The sequence below is a fragment of the Lepidochelys kempii genome, chromosome 4, assembly GCF_965140285.1.
Source record: "Lepidochelys kempii isolate rLepKem1 chromosome 4, rLepKem1.hap1, whole genome shotgun sequence".
In the NCBI taxonomy this organism is placed as follows: domain Eukaryota; kingdom Metazoa; phylum Chordata; order Testudines; family Cheloniidae; genus Lepidochelys; species Lepidochelys kempii.
The window spans coordinates 52575522-52600008 of NC_136383.1; the positions used below are offsets into that span (position 1 = coordinate 52575522).

At 40.0% G+C, this 24487-nt stretch overlaps 2 protein-coding genes across 4 annotated transcripts in view; one reads left to right on the forward strand and one right to left on the reverse strand.

Moving 5' to 3' along the window:
* USP38 (ubiquitin specific peptidase 38) overlaps nt 1-6189 on the forward strand; it is a 28136-nt gene extending 21947 nt beyond the window's left edge. For 2 of the 3 annotated variants that reach the window (XM_073341216.2, XM_073341218.2), the window contains one exon: nt 5809-6189. In XM_073341216.2, the coding sequence (XP_073197317.2) occupies nt 5809-5970 (162 nt within the window). In that variant the 3' untranslated portion in view covers nt 5971-6189. Of the gene's footprint in view, nt 1-4086; nt 4146-5808 lie in introns of all 3 variants that reach the window. The other variant, XM_073341217.2, reaches the window with a different exon arrangement.
* A 5093-nt stretch (nt 6190-11282) lies between these two features.
* The window catches only part of LOC144930490 (uncharacterized), an 83891-nt gene continuing 70686 nt past the window's right edge, over nt 11283-24487 (reverse strand). The window contains exons 5-6 of the transcript XR_013635691.1: nt 14351-14455; nt 11283-11428 (exon numbers count right to left, since the gene is read on the reverse strand). The gene's annotated coding sequence lies outside the window, so the exon portion shown is untranslated. The remainder of the gene's footprint in view (nt 11429-14350; nt 14456-24487) is intronic.

The following is a 24487-nucleotide window of genomic DNA, read 5'->3' on the forward strand; positions in this document are numbered from 1 at the left end:
GACAGTCCCCTGAGGACTGGAAAATGTGGATCAACTTGCTTGCGGTTTCTAAAATGGTTACTTCTAAACATTCTGGGGATTAATCTCAAAATCTTGTAGCTCATAAATCCTGCTGCCCTTACGCTAGTAACTGTTGGATTACATAGTAAAATTTTAATCAAATTTACCAGTACACAGTATTATGTGAAATATGTTTATAGGAAGAACTCTCATGTTTTAACCTCCTTCTGTATTTCTAGGGCAGAGATTCTCAAACTGTCCTTTGACCACTAGTAATCAATCCAGGATTGGATGATCAAACAGTACTGGGTTTTTTATTGCTACCTGCTAAATTGCATTAAAAGAAGCTAAAAATATATTATGTAGGAAAGTTAGAGAAATATTTGTGATACCATAAATATGGTCCATGCTATGAGCATTTCAGAACCCCTGCGTTTTGGGGTTCACTGATTATTTGTATAGTACAATAAGGTTTTATTATTTATACCCTTTTTACAGTGGGTTAAATTATTTTAGTATAATCCTGTTTACTAAACCTAAATTGAAATTAGAAAAGTCCCACTAGCCCTCACTGTGAAGAACTATTATGGTACCTCCAGGTGCTGAAGAGAATTGTGGGCTTATGTTGTAATCTATTCTTGGCTCGCTATTTTTAAAACTTTGTGTGGTAAAGCATTACCGCAAATTGACAGTCTGTGTTTACATGCTGATTGCTGTCTGCTCAGTAAGCACAGAGGAGTAGAATATAGCTTCTAAATGTCTTACAGCTGCCTGAGATATAGTTGGTGACACTTTTGAATCGGATTGTCCTGTCTTCCATCAATCTGTTTACCTTTCTCTCTCCTTTTAATTTGTTTCACAGCAGTGAGGAAAAAATAAAATCTCACTAACTGTAAATCTATAATGGGCACTTATTGAATATTAAGTTAATCTGCATAGTAACAATATGTAGGTAAAATGGAAATCTTGATATTTTCTTGTATGACTTGCATAGACATATTTTAAAAGCTTCTGGCAATACAGGCCCACTGTTCTAGTCTGGGTTCCTAGCTGTACCAGACAAACAATTACATTTGGAAGAAAGCCTCCTACTAATTTTCTAACGGCAAGGATTTATCCTTTTTGAATTATAATTCCATGTCCTTCTCTAGCCCGACAGAAAAAAGGGAAAAAAGCCCTTAAGTATAGCAGGTTACGAATAGAGCTTCATAAAATAATGGGAGCAAAGGTGGGTTCCAAAACTAAATACTAGCCACAGTAGATGGACAAGGCCTTTGCCCACTCCCGTTCATGTGTTTTTCGTATTAGGTTCAGTTCAACTGCCAGCCCCAGAAGCAGGATGACAAAATTAAACAGTTTGCTTTCTTAATGTTTATAACATTAAGGATAGGCAATAGTTTTAACTCCGACAAAACAGACCAACCATGTGGGTATAGTCTACCTTAGCACATTTTGTTCCAAGATTTTTTTATTGACATGTAACTATGAATCTTACCATTTTTAGTACAGATATAGTTTGATAACAAATATTGTTTGTTTTGAGTGTGCAGAAGTGTGCTAGTTCCTTCAGAGACCCAAATCTGTCCTTGCTCTGTAGAGTTGACAATATAAAGTAAAATATTTTACAAGATCGATCATAATTAGGCAACCTCTACAAGGTTATTTATAGATGTTGACATAAAATTCCTGGACAAACTGCAACTGAATTAAGTCCCAGGTCTCCAGACTTCTCCTTTATTGGAGCAAAGCAGTGCTGCAGCAATAAGTGCAAGGATGTAATATAGTAAAACTCAGGCCTTAGCACTTGCAAATTCCAGACTTTTAAGATACTGTAGCCATAACATTTTTACGTAACTGGATATTTCCATGTGAAAGTAAAACTGCTCATGGTGGAGTCAGACTGCTATGGCAATCTTAGCTGGAAGCTTTCTTGCAGTCTCAAGCAACTGAATCTTGCATTAAACAAGTCTGAAAGTATTCTGTCACTGAGATGGAAGCTATCTAATCTGTGTCCTGTGTATTCTGTGGCACAGTGGTCCCAAACTCTGGCATTCCAATGAGACATACTGGAAACTCTGTTGTAGCTTCTTTAGAGAATCTTTTAATTATGAAAATGAATACATTGAGTACTGTAGCCTGCTGTTCATTTGGTATTAAATTCATGGGTTTTTGACATTGTCCACACTTTCATTTTTGCTATGTCGTAGATTTTTTGTTTTTGTTTTTTGTATTATCTACACAACTGCATCATAAAATTTTGGGGGAGGGGGAAGCAGGTGATTTTGGGTAGCTGGATGAGGGCAGTTTTTCTTACCTGCATAGGTCTGAGAGGCAGTATAGGATTGTGGGATAAACCCAATAGCTGGATGTTCTTGCTAAAATGATCAGCAGTTGAATAATCTCATTACATTTACACTTATTTTTGTTTCAGAATTAACATGAGATCCTCGCTATTAAATTCTGTAGAATTTAATAGGGTTGAAATGTTATAGAACCCTACAGGTTACTCTAAAAATGAATAGAATTTAATACAGTGTTATCTTTTCTGTGGGGATTTTGAACCATTCTACAGAATTTCAGGCACTGAAAGCTCTTTGTAAACCTACTGCTATAAACTGATGGCTAGATTGTCAAAATAGGATTTCCATATACATTCACAATCACCCAAATGATGACTTTGAGCAGTGTTTGTGTGCAAATGGAGTTTGGTGCATGTAAACTATCAGTTTTGCACATAGTTGGTAGTGTACAGATGGAAGCCATGTTAATGGTTCTTTTGAAAACTTACCCTTTGGAATAAAAAGAGCAAATTATTCTTTTCATATCTTTACCATTTTTAGAGGTTATTTTACTCTCTTATATCCTTCCCTCAAACTCCAACCTCTCAATATTCAGTTGTGCTTTTTCATAAAGTTGTATCCTGTTAAGGCCAAGATCATGTCCTTTCCTTGACAAAAACACATGTTCTTCAATGTTGAGTTTCCATCCATCTCAAACTAATGCCTAGGCTTCTAAATTCAATGTAAGAGGACGGTGTACAGAAGGATTGAAGGATAACCTTTTGCTATCCTCTAAACTGTGAATGTTCAAACTTGTCCATTTAAATCCAGTTCATGTTTTGAGTATATGTTAGCAAGAGAGGTCTTACTTCAAAATTAAAAAGTTTGCTTAGGAATTTAGCTTCTGATTATCTGAAAGAGGAATGAAAGCAGTTATTTGTACTTAACATATTAACATCCTATATAGAGTTACTTGGTTTCCTATTTAAAATTAAGTTGAGTATGTTTCACTAAAATCTGATGGATTATTAAAATCTGGGAACAACTGCATTAATGAGACTTGTTTCTCTGTATTGTCTATCTCATATTGGAAGCAGGAGGAATATGTATTGATGACTTGCTCAACATAGAGCTCTATTCTCAAGTTGTAACATTGTTACATTTAGGATTTTGTGCCAATAGATTTTCTTCTTTCAGGTAAACACTTAAAATTGCCAAGACATAGTGAAGTGTTTTGTTGGAACATAAACCATACAGTTCTTTTGGGGGTATTTTTTAGCATTGGAGACACTAGAAAGGATTTATTTTTTTAAATAGATGTACTCTATCTAGAAGTGTTCAAATACTTTTGTGCCTCTATAGAAGGGTAATTTTATAGTATGTACATATAACTTACATATATTGTACCAAAGGTTTTTTAGCACATGCTGTAGTAACTAAGCTATGATCATGAATGGAACTAGGTTGCCCTGTTGCTGCTAAACAATATCTCCCAAGATCACTGATGGGAGTCTTTCTTTTAACTCTTCTATACTCTTTATTGCAAATCGGTGCACTGTTCTGGGGTTCCAGTTTAGTATGAGAGTCCCCTATACACAATTCACTTCATGGTCCTGAAGGAGATCACTGTACCTCTGCTGCTGCCAGTAGTGTTTCCCAAGAAACACCACAGTTAAAAAAAAAAACCAAAAAACACTTTGTTGATGATACGGAGCATTAGTGGTAAAGGCACAATCTTACTGTTACTGATGGCATAGGAATGGCAAACCGCTAATTTCTCTTCTTTTTATCCCCTCTCCCTCCACAGCCACAGAGGGAAGGGAGCAAAATACCAGCAATACAGTGTTATGGATGAGATTTTTAAAAGTCAGTCATTTATGGTTCTCATGACTGTAACTTACTTTGTACATGTACTAAGGCTTTAAAGTAATGCGACGCTTGGCATAGTGTTAACCTGCTTGCGCAAGCAGTTTAAATTAAGCAGATGTTTTGGGGCTTTTTGTGGGAGGGGGAAAAAATTTGTCCCATCTGGACCAGTTTAACTACTAGCTATATTATATACATGTCAAACTCAAATTCTATAGGAACTTCTGCAGTAGGACAACTTAACATATATTCATGCTTCTAGTTGACTGCCATAATGCTGTAATAAAAATCCTTAGTTCTAAATCTATATAATGAACTTTCTAGTTTAAAGCTTTAAAACACAATAAATTTATTCAATTCAGAGTACATGACTAGCCTAGAAGTTTTGCAATCTAAATTAGAGTTTCACATTTACTTTTGAATGTTTGGATAGCTAATCTATAGTAAATTTACAGCTCATAATGAGAAACTCCAATTACATTTGAATTGTATTAAAACAAAGGCTCTAGCAACAGCATATTGGAACCATTCCTTTAGTATCTCTCAGTAACACTTGAGCTAGAAGTTATGTGGAATTTAATATTTCCTATGAACTTTGGATTGCATTCTTGTCCTTCTGTGACTGGAGACAGTTTACTGTTGTCACTCAGACATAGCCAGCATAAGCTCTGCCTATTCATATTAAGTGTCTGCCTTCAAATTCCAAAAGCAAAGTAAATCTGAATTAAGTAGGCCATTCTGTCCATGTTTAATGATGAGGGAGTGAGTTAAATAGCTTCAAATTTAAGGCTGCATTTTTTGGCCGTATGAGTAACTTAAATATGCACAAGCTATTTTTAGCATCACAGAAATTACACATACACTATCATATGAATGTTAGACAGGTGCTGTAACACAAGGGTTTTTTTAATCATTGGCTCTGTCCCATGCTCTTGCATTATAAGGGTCTAGGTGATGCGCAAAAGAAATTGTCTGAATTCCCTCAGCTTTAGCAAGATATGCTTAGTGGTCCCAGTAGCTGGGTAGAAGGAAGTTCCCTGGAACCTTTTTCTTTTTAGCAATGTCCATCCTTACTCTGATCCAGTATCTCAGCCTGCATGAGACTTGTAATATCCTATAACTGACAGAGCTACCACACAACAGCTCTTTAAGAAAAAGTTGGATAAACCATATTGAATGAATAGGCACTAATACATCATCCATGTTTTTTGCCTTTTGTGCCAGTGCAATTCCAATATCCTGCAACAGTTTAATGTCAGAGGTGTCAGTTGCAGCTTAAAAAAAAGGGGGTTTCATTCATCTTTTGAACATGAGAGGTTCTGTGACAAGATAGGCTCTGTACCGTACTTCTAAACTCAAATCCTGGTGAGACTGTCTCTGTCTTCAGTCATGTTTGTTAGTTAGGGCCAGATTCTGATATCCTTGCTCATCTTCAGTAATGGTTCGCTTTCTGAAATAGACCCTGGATACTGTCCCACTGCAAGTTGAAAACAAAAAAGTAAAACAATTTAATAGAGAATCAATTGTATGGTTTGTAGTTTTCTTATTTTTCCTAGTTTGTGATGTACCTAGTTCTTACTGAAGTAGCGCTTAAAACAAGTTTAGATAAATGAAATAAGTTTCAATTTTGGAGTTTTTAACTGCCTGTATTCTTTAATTTCAGGAGCAAGAACTTAGTGCTCGAACACAAGCATTACAAGCAGCCTCAGCCTCATGCTCTTTTCGACCCAATGGATTTGATGACAATGATCCCCCAGGAAGCTGTGGACCCACAGGTGGCGGGGGTGGAGGAGGATTCAGTACTATTGGTAGACTAGTGTTTTGAGGAAGACCTAGAATACATTGGTTCCAAAACAGTTCCCCCGGCTGTTTAAGACTGTTAAACCACTGAACTGCTTCAAATATCATACCAAGCTTTTGTTTTGAGACCTAATCCTTGTTCAGAAAACAAATGTTAATTTTGTTTGTTTTGGTTTTATTTGAAATAAATAAGTACATCATGGAGAAAACTACCTCTTAAATCCTATTGTTTTAATAGCAAGATGTGCTTGGCTAAAAAAGAGAAGAGTGGGGAAGAAAAGATTTGTATGTAATCCCTAATGATGCTGCATAACATTTAATAAATGCAATTAAATCAGTTTGTACCATCTCAATCCACTGAATAAAGGAAGAGGAGAGAGTTCATTCATATTCTTCTAAAAGAGAGATGGTTATTCAATAGTGGAATGCTTTCAGGTGGGCATAATTGCATACACATTTTTTTCCTTCATAAGTCTGGAAATCTTAATGGTGGCAGAGAGGATGCACCTTTATAATGAAGGCAATAACTTAAATTTTAAAACATGACCTGCTACAGTACTTTCCAGGGTGGGAGTTATTCAGATTCATTATATTTGCATTTTGAGTACAAATGTAAAGAGTCATTTATACACGTTTGCTAAATCATTTTCAAGAAATGTGTATGGTCTCGTAGGAACAAAGTTTTTAACTGAACTAAATTTGTAGTATTTCTAATTGTTTTGGGGATTTCTAAATTATTTCAGGAAGTATATCTGCTCTGTATTTGAAAGGAGGAGGTTCTGTATGTGCCTTGCAGTACTGTAACTTAAATACAAAACTTTGAGGCTCTGGAAGAGTTAAAGAACAATGTTAGAAATTGTTTTGTGTTAATATTAGAAATTAATACATTTTTGGAAAGTTATTAGATTTTCCAGAAGTAAAATCTGATGGTTCTAAAACTCTCATGTTGTCCATTATTTACAGTTCAGTAGGGGCGGTTTTTGAATTGCAACTTCTCTGGCCTACATTATTAAGAAGTTGATCATAAACACTGATTCGTAGTTGTAAATGGTTTTGTCCAAAAAGCTGCTGAGTTGATTCTTACCAAGTGGGTTAAGGTGTCTCAGACTGCCTTGACTTCCCAGTATCCAGATCCTTTTCTTTTGTGATTGTCTAACAATAGGAACTTTATACCTTGGAAGAGAATCACTAATAATGTTACTTATGGTTTGTCCCTCTTCGGCACTTCCAGCCTCTCCGAGGAACATCTGTAGACTTTCTTTATCCCAGTGACATACTGACTGCTTGGCTGTGCTGATCTGTGTGGTAATCCGTTTTACGGGCCATCTTCCAGAAGGTACCATTGTGATTATCTAGTCTGACCTTTTGGAGATTCTCTGTATTAAGTCTCCTAGCTCTCTGATAAAACGGATGCAGATTAAGATGTTTGAGAGAGACCAGCACCAACATTCTATTGACAATCCGAGGCATCTTGTCCTGAACCTGGGGACCTAAAATGTTCTTGGAAACTTCTTGAAGGTTTCTGCCCCATTGTCTCACACCAATAAAAAAGTACCCTTTTTATTCCCCCTTCCGTTGTGTTGGTATCCAAAGGAAGATTTGGCTCAGGGGAAGTACCTCAATCTGTGCCTTGAGACAATGGGGCAGAATGATCAGTCCTCTTGTGGGTCATGCTAGCAATGTGCCTCTGGTTTTACTGCTCTGTTTAAAGAGAACTTGATAGGAGGGTTTTAGTTTTAATACTGAAATCTGTTGCAGTTCAGGAATCTTTTTTTAAATGAAGACCGCTCTGTCTTGGTGTCTTAGGCCCAGATCCTAAAAGTGTTTAGTCTCCCATTTTGCATTGAACTCAGTGGAAGTTAGGAGCCTAAAATACCTTTGTGGATCTGGGCCTTAATCTCTACCCCTGGTTATACTTATACGTGACATCCTTTAAAATTATGCATAGATTAGTGGCGCACATACTTCTAAGATTGCTAGAGAGCATACACAGAATAATCCAAATTCAGGTGCACAGTGTAGAAAGTGCTGCAGGATCAATTTAAGTAATATCTGCATAATTAATTAGTTTGATATTAATAACAAATAAGTTGATATAATGTGAGAATATAAACAAGTACCAAACTTCTGCCAGAGAAATATAAATTTGAGTGTACAGTGAAGAGGAGCATAATGGTAAAGCAGTTGCACAATTGAATCAAGGGTCCGTTTGTCTTTTAAAATATACACTTTACCTAGAAGTGTAAGTTCCAGTTTATTTACACCATCTGTAAAATGAGGATAGTCATACTAACCTTTGTAAAGTGCTTGGACAGCTCCTGCTACAAAGCACTATGTAAGAACTAGGGTATTTATTATTTATTTATTTTGTTGTTTAGTTAACGTTTCTTTATATTTTGCTTGGTTTTAACAAAATGCTCCTTTGAAAGCGCCAGGTCCTTGAAATGTGCACCTTTCAGGTGTTTATGTGAACAACAGCAAAGACTTGAAATAAATACTAAAAGCAGCAAATGTGGATCAGGAAAACTTCTTTGCTAATTTTTTTTTTTAAATGACTAGTGCTCATGAAAGTCAGACCAACCTATCTTGATCCTTGAAAAGTGGAAGTAGATGCCATTCAAGCTTCCTAACAATTTTTTGACAACTTATAATATCTTGGCTTGTTTGCAGTACCTCTGCTATTTCCATCCTAGGCCTCTGCATCAGGTTCTCAGTCATGGAGACTTGAGATGCTTCATGGAGCACAGAGCATGTGATGCCTTCTGCAGTCTCAAGAATGCACCTTATTAGTGATAGGCCCTGGACGTCTATGTGGCACAAGGAGTCCTCCTATCACTCGTAGGCTGCGTCCCTAGGCTTCAACACCTCTGTTTTCTCACTATAGCTTATTTAGCAGGGCTAGTTTGGTTTGGCTCCCTTGCAAGAACCTTCTCTTTTGGGGGATTTCTCTTTTGGAGCCAGGTCTTTCCCATTCAAAATCTCTGTAGTTCTGTTGAGGATCCTTGGTATTCTCTCTGGAGGTGTCTTACATCTGTCAGTGTTTAGTGTCCTTTTTGTAAACCCGTAAACTCCTTTCACTTAACTCCATGCAGTTATACAGAATAATATCAAGCAGGTAAACAGAGATAATATTAATAGAAATACAGAAAAAGTCCACACTCTCCAAAGGATGTGAACAAATTAGAATGATCAAACAAAATAATTTCACTTGTGATCTGGTTGAGGTTTGGCAATAGGTTTTCTAAAGATTAAATGACTAGTTCACTTTGCCACTGACATCTCTCAAAAACTTAATCTAGTTACCTTCAGAAAATGGGTTAAAAGAAACTACACCCACCTTTAGGTCTCCTTGGCAATTTTTCTTTGTTTTACGGTTGCATTCATCTGGTGAATATTTTTAGATGGCTTTTCTCTCTCCCATTGGTGTGTGGAAAAACCTACACAAACAGGAAATTGACTGCCTGCCTGTGGGATTGGCTGATTACATGTAATGCGGTCTAATGCACAAAGTAAACAAAAAGAGCAATGTTTTGTTTCTCTGGATGAGTTTATAGTGATCTTGGATAAAGTGTTTTGAGTTAGGTAGGAAAAAAAAACTGAAGATGTTATTTTTAAAGTGGGTGTTTAAAAATATTTTTGGAAGGGTCAGTTGTGTTCTTCTGTTCTGTAAAAATATAAATCTTGACTTTCTAAAAATTTGTGATGTCTGTATATGGCTGCTCTACAATATCTGTTTTGTCTGTTTTTGAAAGGCTTACACAGTAATTAAAAACACTCTGAATTGGATGCCGACACCTTGGAGTTTTAAACAATGTAACAGAAATGGGAATGGATCTGGTTAAGTATAAAATGAAGTTACGCCTCATGTCAAATAAGACTCAGTTACTTATCCCCGATTACCTTTTGTTAACCCAGGTGGAGATTCATTTTTAAAAAACTACTTAAGACCAACATTTCAAGTTAACATCTAAGTACGTGGGCCTAAAACGCCTTATCTTTAAAACTAAAGACTACAGAGTAGAACTGCCTTTTAAGAGCAAAGTATCTAACTTTGTCAAAATGAGTGAAATGATGGTAATATTACTGTCTGCTACACTATTCTAGACCTGCCGTGTGGAGCAGTATACATATAGTACTTCGACTTCTTCCTTCCATGAATAAACATTCAGAAGTCTGCACAGCTCTGTTCCTGTGCTTTTTTTCCATGTTTATTAAAGTCAACCTTATCGAAAAGATACAAAACTTTGGACATTTCTCCTGAAGCCTGCAACCTATTTGATTCAGTGCAGTATGCACAGTTGTACTAAGTCTTCAAGATTATCCTTCCCATTTAAAAAAAAAAAAAATCCATTTTTTAATGCAGAAAGCAGTTAGTCTTTGTTAATGGATTGTGTCGCTATCACCTTGACTTATTTTTTCTATGCATCTAATCCTGTGTATTTCTCACCAAGGGAGTATAATACTGGACTGTTACGTATATCACCTGACTAATAAATAGTGGCACTGGATACTGAGTTGATTCTTACTATAAGATGAGGGAGTGGGTGCTTGGAATAGGTAACTGAAGAAAGCCAAGTCACTTATCTCTTCTGGCTTGCTCTTCTTTCCCCCTCTCTTTCCCTGTCCTCTTGCACAGGCTACTCCATAAAATTAAACAGGAATCTCATTTGAACAGTTACTTCTGTTTCAGTTCCAGGGATGAGCCATTTTATTCTGTCTGCACCCATTAAACAACTCCTTTACATTGGCAGAATCCCGTTTTCTGCAGTAATAAGGCCTCATTTAGCATTCTTTGCTACTCTCCCCCTTTGGCACAGGAGTCTCTTGTTTTAAAGGTTCATTATGATTTGGATTCTCCTCATGTCTCCTTGCTTCCCCAGAGCAGAGCATACTAAATATATAGATTTAAGAGCATACAATGATGATACACTGAAAATAGTAGGTACTAAAGAGCTCTTTAGTGGAGCAGGGTGAAGCAAAAATCAATGGCTGGAAGCAGAAGGTAAACAAGTTCAAATGAGGCACACATTTTTAAGCATGAGGGTGATAAACTAAGGGTAGCAGTGTATTCTCCATCTCTTGACATCTTCAAACCAAGAGTGGTTACCTTTCAGGAAGATAAACCTTAACGAAACAAGTTATTGGGCTCAGTACATTTAATGATCTGTGATATATAGGAGATCAGATTAGATGACCTAATGAACCAATGAGATGCTTCTGATCCTATTTGTAAGGAAACCTTGAGAGCTACAAAGTACACAAACCAGAGCATGTAAGGAGTATGTACACAAACTTGAAACAGTCCTGCTCCAGCAAAATTGTTATAGTAATGTCAGTTTGACTTGGCCCTTGAGCACATGCACAGGCTCAGACTGTGGTCTCCTGCGTGCCATCTGGAATCTGTGCAGCATAGTGTCAGCTTGTGTGGTTTAAATATTTTTCAACAGCAGTTTCCTTGGGGCTTGAGTGGAAGATGTGGTGGTCTGTGGGGCAACAAGAAATGAAAAATGAAGAACAGCAGGAAGGAAGGAAGGGGAAAGTGAAGGAGATGATAAAGGAAACCTACAGCTGGGAGCAAGGAAAAATTTTTGAGAGAGAAAATACCAGCTTCTCTCCTAACTAAAGCAGGTTACGCTGGGGTTTCTAGACAAACTTAGGCTACGTCTACACTGTGAACTAAGGGATATGATTCCCAGCTCACATAGACCTACTTGGTCTAGCTGTCATTGTAGTAGGATAGCCATGGTAGCATGGCTGAGGCAAGTGGTAGTGTGGGCTAGCTGCCCTCAGTACAAAATCCACCTGAAATCAAGGGGTATGAATTTAGCACAGCTAGTCTGTACTGCTGCTTGCCACTGTCTACGAAAGATGGGCATTGCTCCCCCATCTTAGAGCCTGTGGGAACAGAACATCACAATTTCCTATTTACGTCCCAGTCCTGAACAAAAGTAATGTGATCTAGTCCATTCTTAAGAACTAGCTGGAAAAGCACTGAAGTAGGCATGTCCAAAGTACAACCTGCAGCTGCCTCTTGAGCCCTGCTGCAGCTCATGAAGAGGATATGTCCTGACCTGCATGTCTCCATCTTGATCAGAGCAAGCTTTCTTAGTGGCAAGAGCATGCACTAGCCTGCCCATAGGCAAAACCGCTCTGCCCAAGGAGTAGTGCATGTTGAGGCACCGTGCTGCTTGCGCACCACTGCACTGTACGAAAGATTATCCTGTTGGGCAGTGTCACTTCGATTAGACCTCTTGGTGATAGCACTATTCACTTTTTTACAGCTCGTTTTCCCCAAATGCATTGTATATTAGCTGGTTTGATAATGTCAAGAAAAATGTAAGTCTGATTTGTATTATGGCAAATTGCACCACCCTACTGTTCTGTGGCAAGAGCTGATTTAATATCCCACTTCTTTAAAAGCCCCACTGTGCGTCCTCATTTCACTGATTCCCTGCACACACAAAAAACCCAACTGTTCTTGCTCAAGAAACCAGTATGGTGGCTAGAAATTAATATTCAAGGTTGGATTTTCCAAAAGAATGATACATTCTTTTCAATTTTTTATTAATAGCTTCTATTTGGTACAGTGGCTTAGACGAGATTCTTGTAAGTCCTGTTTTATAATGTACTGATGTATTCAATGTGCATTCTTATAAGTAAGCACTAAGCATTACATACACAAAATACTTTTATCCTATTCCTGATAGAAAAATAAAGAAGAGTGCACGAAGCAGTCAATTAATGAATTACAGAAATGTTGAAAGGCACAAGTAGGTAGAGGTCAGAATTTTTCCTTTGTTCCTGGTTCAATAGTTACTTCCAAGACTATTTTTAAAGGAATGTTATGTTAAATAATTTGAGCTGTGAACAAGTTATTCTAGAAAAGCAAGAGGGAACTGGGAGTGGTGTATTCGGTGCCATGTTCAAGGCATTCAGCCATTCAGATAAAGGAGTTCAAGGATAGATGTTCAGATAGAGGAAAGTACTGACAGTTTTTCCTCAGCTGTTTTTTTCATCCAGTTTTAAAAGTATATATGTGGTGATGTTCTCAAAGCTCTCGTTGTGCATTAGCACATCTAAATTTACAGAAAATAAATAGCAGCTTCAAACGAAATAACCTACAGGTCTATTGAATCAAAATGGTGTTGCATTAGCTGTATTATCTTGCTGCATCTTACCTATGGCACAGTGAATAATAGAATAACTGTATTTAAAAGCAGTTTTGGTGTTTCTTAATTTAAATGCTTTCCCTGTTTATGTTGGCAACTTTACTGTACATTTCTTTTCATGGGGGGGAAAAAACCCATATAAATCTTAAAACTATATTCTGTGAAAATATAAATAACATCCTTGGTGTGAGAAACAATTCCTTGCATCTACAGCTGTATGCACAAAAAATAATGTTCTCTTAAGAGATTTCATGAAATTGCTACAGAAAAAAATTATCACCAGTGAAAATGCAGCAGTCCAAATGAAAATGGAACTAAACCAGTGTAAATATTATGCACAGGAACATTCTGGCCTCCTATAAATAATGAGGTTCTCAAAGTCTCCAGCTTCCTTTTTACAGACCAATCTGGATTGTTCAGTAAACTGGCCGCAAGCAAACAAATATGCATTTAATATGGCTAAATGTAAATGTATAGTTGCAGGATGGGGGAATACTATCCTAGGAAGCAGTGACTCTGAAAAAGATTTGGGGGTGACAGTGGATAATCAGATGAATGTGGGCTCCCAGTGCAATGCTGCTGCCAAAATGGCTAATGCAATCCTTGGATGCATACACGGGAATCTCAAGTAGGAGTAGAGAGGATATTTTACATCTGCATTTGGCACTGGCTGAAATACTGTGTCCAGTTCGGGTGTCTTGTTCATTCAAGTGGGTTGTTGATAAACTGGAGAGGGTTCAAAGAGCCACGAGATAGTTAAAGGATTAGAAAACATGCCTTAGGATATGTCTTCACTAGCAATGTTAAAGCGCTGTCACTCAATGTTAAAGCGCTCTCTCCCAGTGCTATAAAAACCGCACCTCCACAAGGGGAATAGCTACCAGCGCTGGGAGTGCGGCTACACTGGCGCTTTTCAGCGCTGCAACTTGCGGTGCTCAGGGGTGTTTTTTTCACACCCCTGAGCAAGAAAGTTGAAGTGCTGTAAAGTGCCAGTGTAGACAAGGCCTTAGTGATAGACTCAAGGAGCTCGATCTGTTTAGCTTAACAAAGAGAAGGTTAAGTGGTGACTTGATTACAGTCTATAAAAACCTACCTGGGGAAAAAATGGGCTCTTCAGTCTAGCAGACAAAGGCATAATATGATCCAATGGCTGGAAGCTGAAGCTAGACAAATTCAGACTGAAAATAAGGCATACTTTTTTAACAATGCAAATAATTAACCATTGGAGCAACTTACCAAGAGTTACGGTGAATTCTTCATCACCGACAACTTTTTAACTCAAGATTGGATGTTTTTATTTCTGTCCAAGTCGCCTTTAATTTCAAGTTGACTGCAGGAAACCTATTAGAGAAACAAGCATGTAGGAAATTCAAACAATTAACAGATCTTGAACTGTCAACCGTTAATATGTTATAAATTGCTTTTGAGTGAAGGAGTACATGATAGAAAAAGGAAGTGGCGAACCTCCAATTACAAATAGGGATTATGAAGCGTAACCTCCTACTGCAGTCTACTAATGTCTCCTTCTGGCATTGGTAACAATCATTGGAACAATTTACCAAGGGTTATGGTGGATTCTTCATCACTAACAATTTTTAAATCAAGACTGGATGCTCTAGGAGTTATTTTGGGGAGGTTCGATGGTATGTGGTATATAGGAGGTCACACTAGATTATCACAATGGACCTTTCTGGCCTTTGAATCTCTGAACAGATAGCTGCCTTTAGGTGGCCCTGCATTAACAGTTTGGTACTGTGTATTTGAATAATCTATGGAGGCTCGACAGCCCCGATCCAAAATCCAGTCACATAAATGGAAAGACTCATGTTGATATGAATGGGAGTTGGAGGAGCCACTTTCTATATACTCCAGTCTACAACTAGCTGTGTCTCCATCTGTGTACCACAGTATCAGCCCCCCTGGAGAAGAGGGTGGGGGACTGGGAGTTCTGCTCCTTTCCCCGCTGGGAGAGGCAGCAGCCGGGAAAGGAGCAGAACGCCAGCAGCTCCTCTGGTGGCTGTACCTACCGCCCGCCCCCGCCTCACCCCCTCCGAGCCCTGTCTCCAGCCCAGCAGCAGCAGGACAGAGCCCCCGCCCTCCTCCTCAGGTAACATGGGATGGATGTGGGGATGGGATGGGATGGGGAGAGCGTGGGGGCCCCAGGCTGGGGCGGTGAGGAGTCACATGGAGGGTCACATGGGAAGTTCACATGCCCCCCTTAGCTGGTGCTCCCCCTCCACTGGTAAGACATGGATTTTACTTGCACCACTGACTGTATAATATATCTTGAGACCTCCACCTCACGCTAAGTGTCGACAAGCCAGCAGCTCCCATTGGCTTCCGTAGAAGCTGCTGGATAGTCATCTCATTGCACAATCTCAAAGCTGACAGAGTTGTTGTATCAGTGGGATCATGAGCAGAGCAGCCACACAAAATTCAGCAGGGAAAAGGGCTCTGCAGTAGTCAAGAATGAAAACCATCTGAATGGCTTCACCAGGCACAGTTGGGTGCCTCTACCATAGTTGCAGCTGGGACTGCGGAGGAGAACAGAAAGATCTGCTGGGAAAGTCGTCAGGGTGGATCTGGGGAATTGGAGCTGGATGCACAGGAAAGTTGCAGCAGGTGCAGCTGTAAACAGAATGGTGAGCAGGAGACCTGCCAGGGAAATGAGAGCCGTGCTTTGGAGTGAGGGGCTACAAGAACCCTCAAGGTAACCTTGTGTGAGCACTTCAACTTGAGCGTATGAAAGTCTGGGAAGAGCAGGCAGCGCATTAGAGGCAGCATGCAACGAGGTAGTCTGGCTCTTTTAGGAAGGAAGGGAGGTTGGGGCCAGCCCACCCTGTTTCATGATTTGGCTTCTTAAAGAAACAGATGTTTAAGGGAGCACCAGACAAGCTGGTGAATGGTAATCAGGGAGCTCCCTTCTGAGCAGGGTAAAAACCCAGCTGTGAGATGAGTCTGGGGAGAGAGGGTAGCTAGCTTGGAAAGGAGAATGTTTGTTTGTGTGAGAAGGAGGCTGGGGGGGGGGCGCCCTGAATCAAAGGGCAGGTGAGAAGAGAGGCTATGTGAAGCAGGCCTGGAACCTGGCGACTTGTAGGCTGTGGAAGCTGGCCTTAACCACTGCATGGCCTCAGAAGGGAGGAATGTGGAGTTTCTTAACCTGCTCAAAGGATTTGGGGCTGAGGGAATCAAGGGAAGCTGTGTATTTATCAATACTTAGTAAATTGGCCCCCAGTAAGAAGGAATGTTATGTTAAATTATTTGGGCTGTGAACAAGTTATTCTGGAAAAGCAAGAGGGAACTGGGAGTGGTGCATTAAGTACCATGTTGTGCCATGAGGGGGCGTGATCCAGAGACAACACACTGTCCACAGTGTCAATGTAAAATGAAGATGGAAAGTCTGCAACAGCAACGGCTGGATGGGTTGGTAGGTTACAACTGAAATGCCTTCTCTACTAGTGCTCCATAAACATAGATGCAGTGTAAGGGGACTGTTGTCCCCTTACCCAAACTCAGTGGAGGTGTTTTGGTTGGCTAGCTCCCTATACCAAAAGAAAGGGGAAGAGTTGATGGGAAATCAGGACCCTGAGACTGACAGCCCCCGGGAACAATGGAGAGAGTCCAATGTTCCAAGTCAGCCTGATTGATGGGGGGCAGGCTAATTAGAGAGTCAGGAGGCCGGGGGGGCGCTGTCCTCCCTGTGAGCTGGAATTGCTTAGGTCGGACAGAGTGGGGCCGAGCTAAGGAGAGAGCAGGGTCCCAAGCTGAGCTGGGGAGCAGAGGTGTACCAGATCCAGAGGGGCCAGAAAAGCAGTCCTGGGAGCAGAGTCACAGAAGCAGCCCACAGGAATCCTGGGTCCAATCTTGTCGGGGTTACGAGCACTCTGCCACACAGAAGAGTAGAAGGGGAGCCCTTGGGGTCAGGGAGGCCTCTGGGTAAAGGAAATGGGAGCGAGGACTCAGATCCTTTTGCTAGCCCACTTCACCAGGGTAGTGTATAAGACAGGAAAGTTCCCCACGATAGCAGGACCATTTCCCTCCTTACACAGTTAGTGGCAAGACAGAGAATGTCTTCCCCCAGCCAACTTTCAACCTGGGGGTGCTGTTTCCTCCCCCAGCTTGGAAGGGAGGCAGACAATAGTGTTGAGAAGAGAGCCTGGGTTTTCTTGGAGCTGAACTGATCAGCACATGCTTTCTCTTCCTGCCCCTGATGAACTGTTTAGATAATAAACTTGAAGTGCAGGAGTCAGAGACTAATGTAGTCTCCTGTCAGCAGGGGTATCTGTGACTTTCTGGTGGGGAGGCAGGAGATCTGTGGGGTTAGCTCACATTCACCTTGCATAGTTCCTCCCACCCCAGCTTTAAGGGTTTGCTGAGCTGGAAGGACTTGGGTGGGACATGAGGAAACAATAGTGGCTGAGGCAGCGGCATCTTTTCCTCCCTCCCCCTCCTTCACACACTTAGGGATCAGCAATGCGGGAGGAGGGTATGAGGTCAGTATGAAGGGGAATTGGGGAAGGGGAAGAGAAACTGGCAGGACTTCACAGAGAAGGAAGCAAGACTGGGAGCTCGGACTGAGAGGAAATGGGGTTGGAGAGAGTGTGTGTAGGAGACAGTACTGCAAGAGTTTGGGGGGGGGGGGAAAGTGAGTCTGGTAAGACTTTCATGTGGAGAGAAGCCTGAAGGGCAAAGAGGAAAGATGTGGGGGTTAACAGCAAGGGGAGGGCTGCTGCAGCGCAGGAAGAGAGCTCCTTGGACTGTAGCATAGGGAGAAAGGCAGGAGACGATCTGAGTGAGTGAGTGCTGGTGATCTTGGTATTTTTAAAACATTTTTGTGGTTGCAATGGAATATCTCTGGCCTTCCCAGAATGACTCCACAGATTTATGGAGTGGGACACTTTGACTCTGGGGGTGTCTGCTATGCTCTTCTTAAGTATGTGTGTGGTGGGGTTTGCAAAGCTTAACTTTTTTGACTAAAGAATAGGATATTTAAATTGAAGTATCACCAAACTAAAAGGTTTTGTATGCTTAAAAACCCCCTCAATAATTGGTCAAGCTAAACGAGGCACAACCTGTTTGTGGTCCTATTATCGTTGGGGCTAACCTAACTCCTTCCCTCCCTAAATTTCATAAACCTGTGTGTGGGAGCACTGAATTTAGGCAAGTGTGTGTGGACCAAAGTAAACCTTAGCTCTGATTAGTATAACTTGCTTAAGCAGCTAGCTAACTTCTAATGAGGTTCACTTCTCTTTTGTGTGTATGTGTGGCTTTCCTTTTTTCAGATGGTGAAATGTCTTTGGGGGAAAACACTGTATTCACAATCAAAGCAATTAAAGGCTAATAGACATTTTAATTAAAAAAACAAATCATGACAGGATTTCAACTTTGAATTATAAAGCAGCACACACTTGATGCAGGTAGTCATTGGCTAGCATCATTAGGTATTTTACAGGAGGACTCCTATGGTTTCTAACAGAAATATATTGAAAATTACAATTAAGACACATTAAAAGAGGTGTAAACTTTATACAGTTCAAATATGGCCTGCTCTTAAATCAGACTGTAATTGACGAGTATGTAACATTTTAGGCAAATCATTCTTGGTGTAATCTACTATGCTTTGTTTCCACCACAACCTCAGATCCTGCTGTTAGATGTAGATGTATATAGATGTAGCTGTATGTGGGGTCAGAAGGAAGTGGAGCAGTGACAGTTGTGTAATTCTGCTGGTGCAGGGTTGGATGGTTCAAAGTTGGCTGGAGTGAAATGTTTTAATGGGTTCAATTTACTGTTCCTTTTTAAAAAGGAACCATGGGCTCTGGTAATAAGAATTTGGGAACTACAACAGGAGTGCTGGCTAGCTGGAGGGCAAGTCCACATCTTCTCACCATGTGAGGCAGGGGCTGGCCATTTGCATGGTGAGCTGAATGCCAAGTAGAAATCTTGCTCTGCTGCTGCCTGAAGGAAATGGGGGTGGAGAGAAGTAAAAGAATTCTTATGCCCTCTAATCTAGGTGGCACACTAGCATATTTCAGGGCAGCATTTGGCCCAAATAGAGAGGGAAAAACTGAATGAGAGATTTCTTACATCTTAGCTGTAAATATGCAGAGGCGGCATAACAGCAAGGAGTGTGGAGAAGGGAATGCATCAGATTAAAATCTCAGTCAATTAAATGGTTGTCTTGTGCAGCTTTCTAATTATTTTCCATGTCTTGATTGACTTACTAAGCTTCCCAATTTGTAGATCTCAAAGTTGCTGTGTTAAGTGGGTTCTGTTTTCAAACATGTGAATCTACCCTGTGTTTTTTTTTTACTTCAGCCACTCACTCCACATCCAGTTGCATGAGCTTTAAATCTAGGCTCAGTCCCCAGCGAGATATCTTTACTAATTTAGATTTTTTTATTTCTTTATTTTTTATTATTGATTGAGGCCCCTCTAAAACTTTTGAAAGTAAATATTGATTCTGTAGTAATAACATGTGTCTCCAGTAGAGAGCACTACTGGCATTGCCTTATCTTAAAGCTTACCTATTTAATTAACATGGAAAGCCACATTCCTTAACTATTTTGTGTTGCCTTTCTGACAGCTTGTATTTCTAAAGTTTATAATACTAGGATGTGGAACACTGGGCTGGGTCTTGGATTGAAGTTGTCTAGCCTGTCCAAATCAATGCATTTCTGAGACTTTATTAAGTAGATTTTGAAACAAAAATAATTGAACACAAAACAGCAGGATTAATTCTTATATTAATATTTGCGTGCAATATGGGGCAGCAGCAGGAGATCAAGTGGCTTATCTGTGATGGATACTCAATGGTCAGTTGAAGGTCTTTTATTTAGAAGCTGACTGACAGCCTGCAGTCTGAATGGTTAGATACTTACCTACATGCCTCCAGCTTTTCATCCAGACCACACCACACGATCCATTGTCTACAGCCAAGCTCTACAATACAACCGCATTTGCTCCAACCCCTCAGACAGAGACAAACACCTACAAGATCTCTATCAAGCATTCTTACAACTACAATACCCACCTGCTGAAGACTGACAGAGCCAGAAGAGTACCCAGAAGTCACCTACTCCAGGACAGGCCCAACAAAGAAAATAACAGAACGCCACTCGCTGTCACCTTCAGCCCCCAACTAAAACCTCTCCAACACATCATCAAGGATCTACATCCTATCCTGAAGGACGACCCATCACTCTCACAGATCTTGGGAGACAGGCCAGTCCTTGCTTACAGACAACCCCCCAACCTGAAGCAAATACTCACCAGCAACCACACAACAAAAACACTAACCCAGGAACCTATCCTTGCAACAAAGCCCATTGCCAACTCTGTCCACATATCTATTCAGGGGACATCATCATAGGGCCTAATCACATCAGCCACACTGTCAGAGGCTCATTCACCTGCACATCTACCAATGTGATATATGACATCATGTGCCAGCAATGCCCCTCTGCCATGTACATTGGCCAAACCGGACAGTCTCTACGTAACAGAATAAATGGACACAAATCAGACGTCAAGAATTATAACATTCAAAAACCAGTCGGAGAACACTTCAATCTCTCTGGTCACTCGATTACAGACTAAAAGTGGCAATTCTTCAACCAAAAAAACAGACTTCAACTAGAGACTGCTGAATTGGAATTAATTTGGAAACTGGACACCATTAATTTAGGCTTGAATAAAGACTGGGAGTAGATGTGGCATTACACAAAGTAAAATTATTTCCCCATGTTTATTCCTCCTCCCCCCTGCCCCTCCACTGTTCCTCACACGTTCTTGTCAACTGCTGGAAATGGCCCACCTTGATTATCACTACAAAAGGTTTTTTTTCTCTTCTGCTGGTAATAGCTCACCATACCTGATCACTCTCATTACAGTGTGTATGGTAACACCCATTGTTTCATGTTCTCTGTGTATATAAAATCTCCCCACTGTATTTTCCACTGCATGTGTCAGATGAAGTGAGCTGTAGCTCACGAAAGCTTATGCTCAAATAAATTTGTTAGTCTCTAAGGTGCCACAAGTACTCCTTTTCTTTTTTGCGAATACAGACTAACACGGCTGCTACTCTGAATCCTATTATGAAGATCTGCACAATGTATTGCGAGTGGCATTTTGTTTTGAGGTGAAATCCTGGCCCTGATGAAGTCAGTGGGAGTCTTGCTATTAACTTCTGTGGAGGCAGTATTTCACCCCCGGGTTGCTTCTCATAGGGAAGACCATTGTTATTCAGGGTGTGGCAAAGAGATAGTGTGTTTGTATAAACTTATGTACTGAATATGAATGAATATTAGCATGTATTCATGTTAAGAAAAAAAAATGGGGCCAAATAAATCCCAGGTGTAACTCCACTGACATCAGTGGCATTGCTCCAGGGATGTGTTTGACCAGTTACGTTTCTGAGGAGTCAGTCCATTAAAAAATTAGTAACATACAGCTCTAAACTAGAGTTTATTGTTCTCACTTCTAGTCGATAGCTGAGAAAGCCGGTATTATAGCTATGTAAACGTCTAGAAAGAACGTGGGGCAGCTCTTCTGACAGACCGATGTATGAATTAGAGCAAAGGGCTAGAGCCAGCATTGCAGTGTTCTGTTTCCTGCTCTGATGCTGACTTGCTAGGTGGCCTTGGGCAAGTCATTTTACTTCTCTGTGCCTCTTCTTCCCCATCTGTGAAATGACGGTGTTAGTTGTAAAGCATTTGAGCTCCCTGGGTAAAGCATACTCTAGAAGGACAAAATATTAATTCTTTGTTATTAAAAAATCTCTACTCCTTCACCAGTGCCACATTCAAAAAAAATGTAGTTAACAAATATCTTCTAAATGTCTTCAATTCAATAACCTCTTACGGGGAGAAACAAAGGAGAATCCCAATTTTCAGTAAAGGTAAGATGAGAACACAAACTGATATATCCCAAATAGAACCCATGGTGGAAGATAATTCCTATAGTTATCGCTGGTGCTAGTCAGCTCCTACTAAGTCTGGTATTTTCCCACTGCACGACTTTCAGTGATAACTGGCATTATCTTGGCAATAGCAAAAGAGATTCACATTAGCACTGTTTTTGTAATGGATTGAAGAGGCAATAGATAATTTTCACAGCTGGCAAAGAACCTGTGCAGTGTGATATAGGAACCTTTGTGGATATCTGCCAAAGGTAAAATTACCAATCTTCTAATCATATTTTTAACTGGTAGCTGGTGATCAGGCATATGACTTCTGATCCTGGGATAGCAAGACAGAATAAAATCTTATTTTTAAAACAATTGTTTGAATTTGCACTGTGTAAGTGTGAAGGATTGATTGAAACAACTGTAAAGGTGGACACTTTACCCTATATCTGTAATCAAGTTTTAACACACACATTGTTTCCTGGTTACATTGGAATGTATGGAACTTAGTGACGTGCAAAAGGGCTGATACAATTCTGTGGGCTGCAGTTCACTTCATGCTTTTGTAAAATAAAGCAAAGTTTTCTTAATAGGTTTTTATGGGCTTATTCTCTCCTAACAAAGCATGGTGTGTTTAAAATATTAGTGATTCTTATTTGAGAACATCTAAATTAAGAGCAGCTGGCAAAAGTTGAACACAGATGAGACTGAGGTGATACTAGTAAGAAGAGGGGAGGAAATGTGTCTTGTGTAACATTCCCCACTCTCCAGGGTGTATGCCTTCGGATTAAGTCAGTCTGCAGCACTGAAGTCCTTTTGGATTTCTCAGTGCTATGGATGCCAAATAGCCAGGCAGCAGGAAGACTGAATCTCATCCTATCCCAGACTGATCTGGTCACAGATCCATGCACTTGGGACTCCAGTCTTGAGTATTTAAATTAATCAGAATGAAGGAACACATCCTTAAAAAGCTCCAACTGCTATAAAAATCCCATAACCAGTCTGCTTAGCAATACCGGTCACTGTGAGCACATCACCCTGATGCTCCATCCTCTGCACTGGCTCCTGATATTCAAAGCCCCCTCCAGGATTAGCCCGAACTACCTACGGGATTGCCTCTACTCTCATAGCAGCTGTGTTCCACTGCAACTATCAAACTCCCAATTAATAGAAGTCTAGTGAGTATAGGAGACAGAATTTTTGTGGGAGCTGGACCTAGACTATGGAACTCACTATCAAAAGAGGAGATGACCACAGGGCTCACAGCATTCAGAACTAAACGCAAAACTCATTTCTTCTACCTGGTTTTTCTCCAGTAAATTCCTCAGTCCCTCTACTTCTCTCCCTGCCTTCCCCCAATTATCTAACCAAAGTAACTTACTCCTACCTGCTAGAAAGGAGAGGGGGAGAGAGATCATTATTGTTTTTTTTGTTTAAACTCTTGCCAGGCATTCAGATGCTGTGATGATGGGTGCCAGACAAGAGCCTAACTAGATAAACCACCTGCAGAGCTTACTCATGTCTCAACCACCCCTGAGTACTCCAGTAACACTAAAAATGTGTGAATGAAACTTTATACTGCATCACATTTTATATGCATTTTTAATTCATTCAGTGTTTGTAGCATGATTAACACAGAGATTGGAAGTTTGTGCATGTTATGTTTGACTAATGTGTGGCTTAAATGATTTCATATGAATATTATAATCTTGGTTCTTTCTTCCTTTAGTTTGTAAATTCCATGGGTCAGGGACCAAGTCCTACTTCATGTACAATGGTGATCATCGTATAATAGTTTTTAGTAGACTTCCATTCTCAGTGCATAGAATCTGTTGTGCTGGCAAAACAATCACAAATTCAGTATTTTAGCTATAAAAGAATAATTTGTAACCCAGCAGCAGACATTGAAGCCTTAACAGGCTACTACTTTTTAAGTCAAAATCATGGTTTAGTTTCTATAAGAACATTTTTAGGAACAGACGAAAGCTACTCCCCATACTATGCAGTCCTTATTATTACCCTAAGGCCCATCATGCATCATTCACCGCAGTACTCTGTCTCCTCCATTTTCCAAATTAGCCTTAGGAGTCTGTTGGATTCATTTAGTTCAGTCATTCTTTCCCAATAACTTTTGGACAAATTTATGAGGTGAAGTCAATGGGAGCTGCTTATGGTCCAGCAACACCCTAAGGTTCCTACCCTAAAATGAGGTAGGAAGCCTAATACATCAAGAAAAATACTTACTTCTTAATTGTCATCTTAACAAAGTTGCTAGGATATTTTAGTATTTTGATGTTTTGAAATTTCTATACATTGTTTATTGGTATCAAAATTGATAGAAAGTTGGGTCATTTTTCTAGTTAAGTGTTGTACAGGACAGTGAAAGCATCTTGGAAATAAGTGACTTGTGGGATCTGTTCTTACTGACTAAAAATTAGATGGGTGCTGTAAATAATCTTTGTGAACTA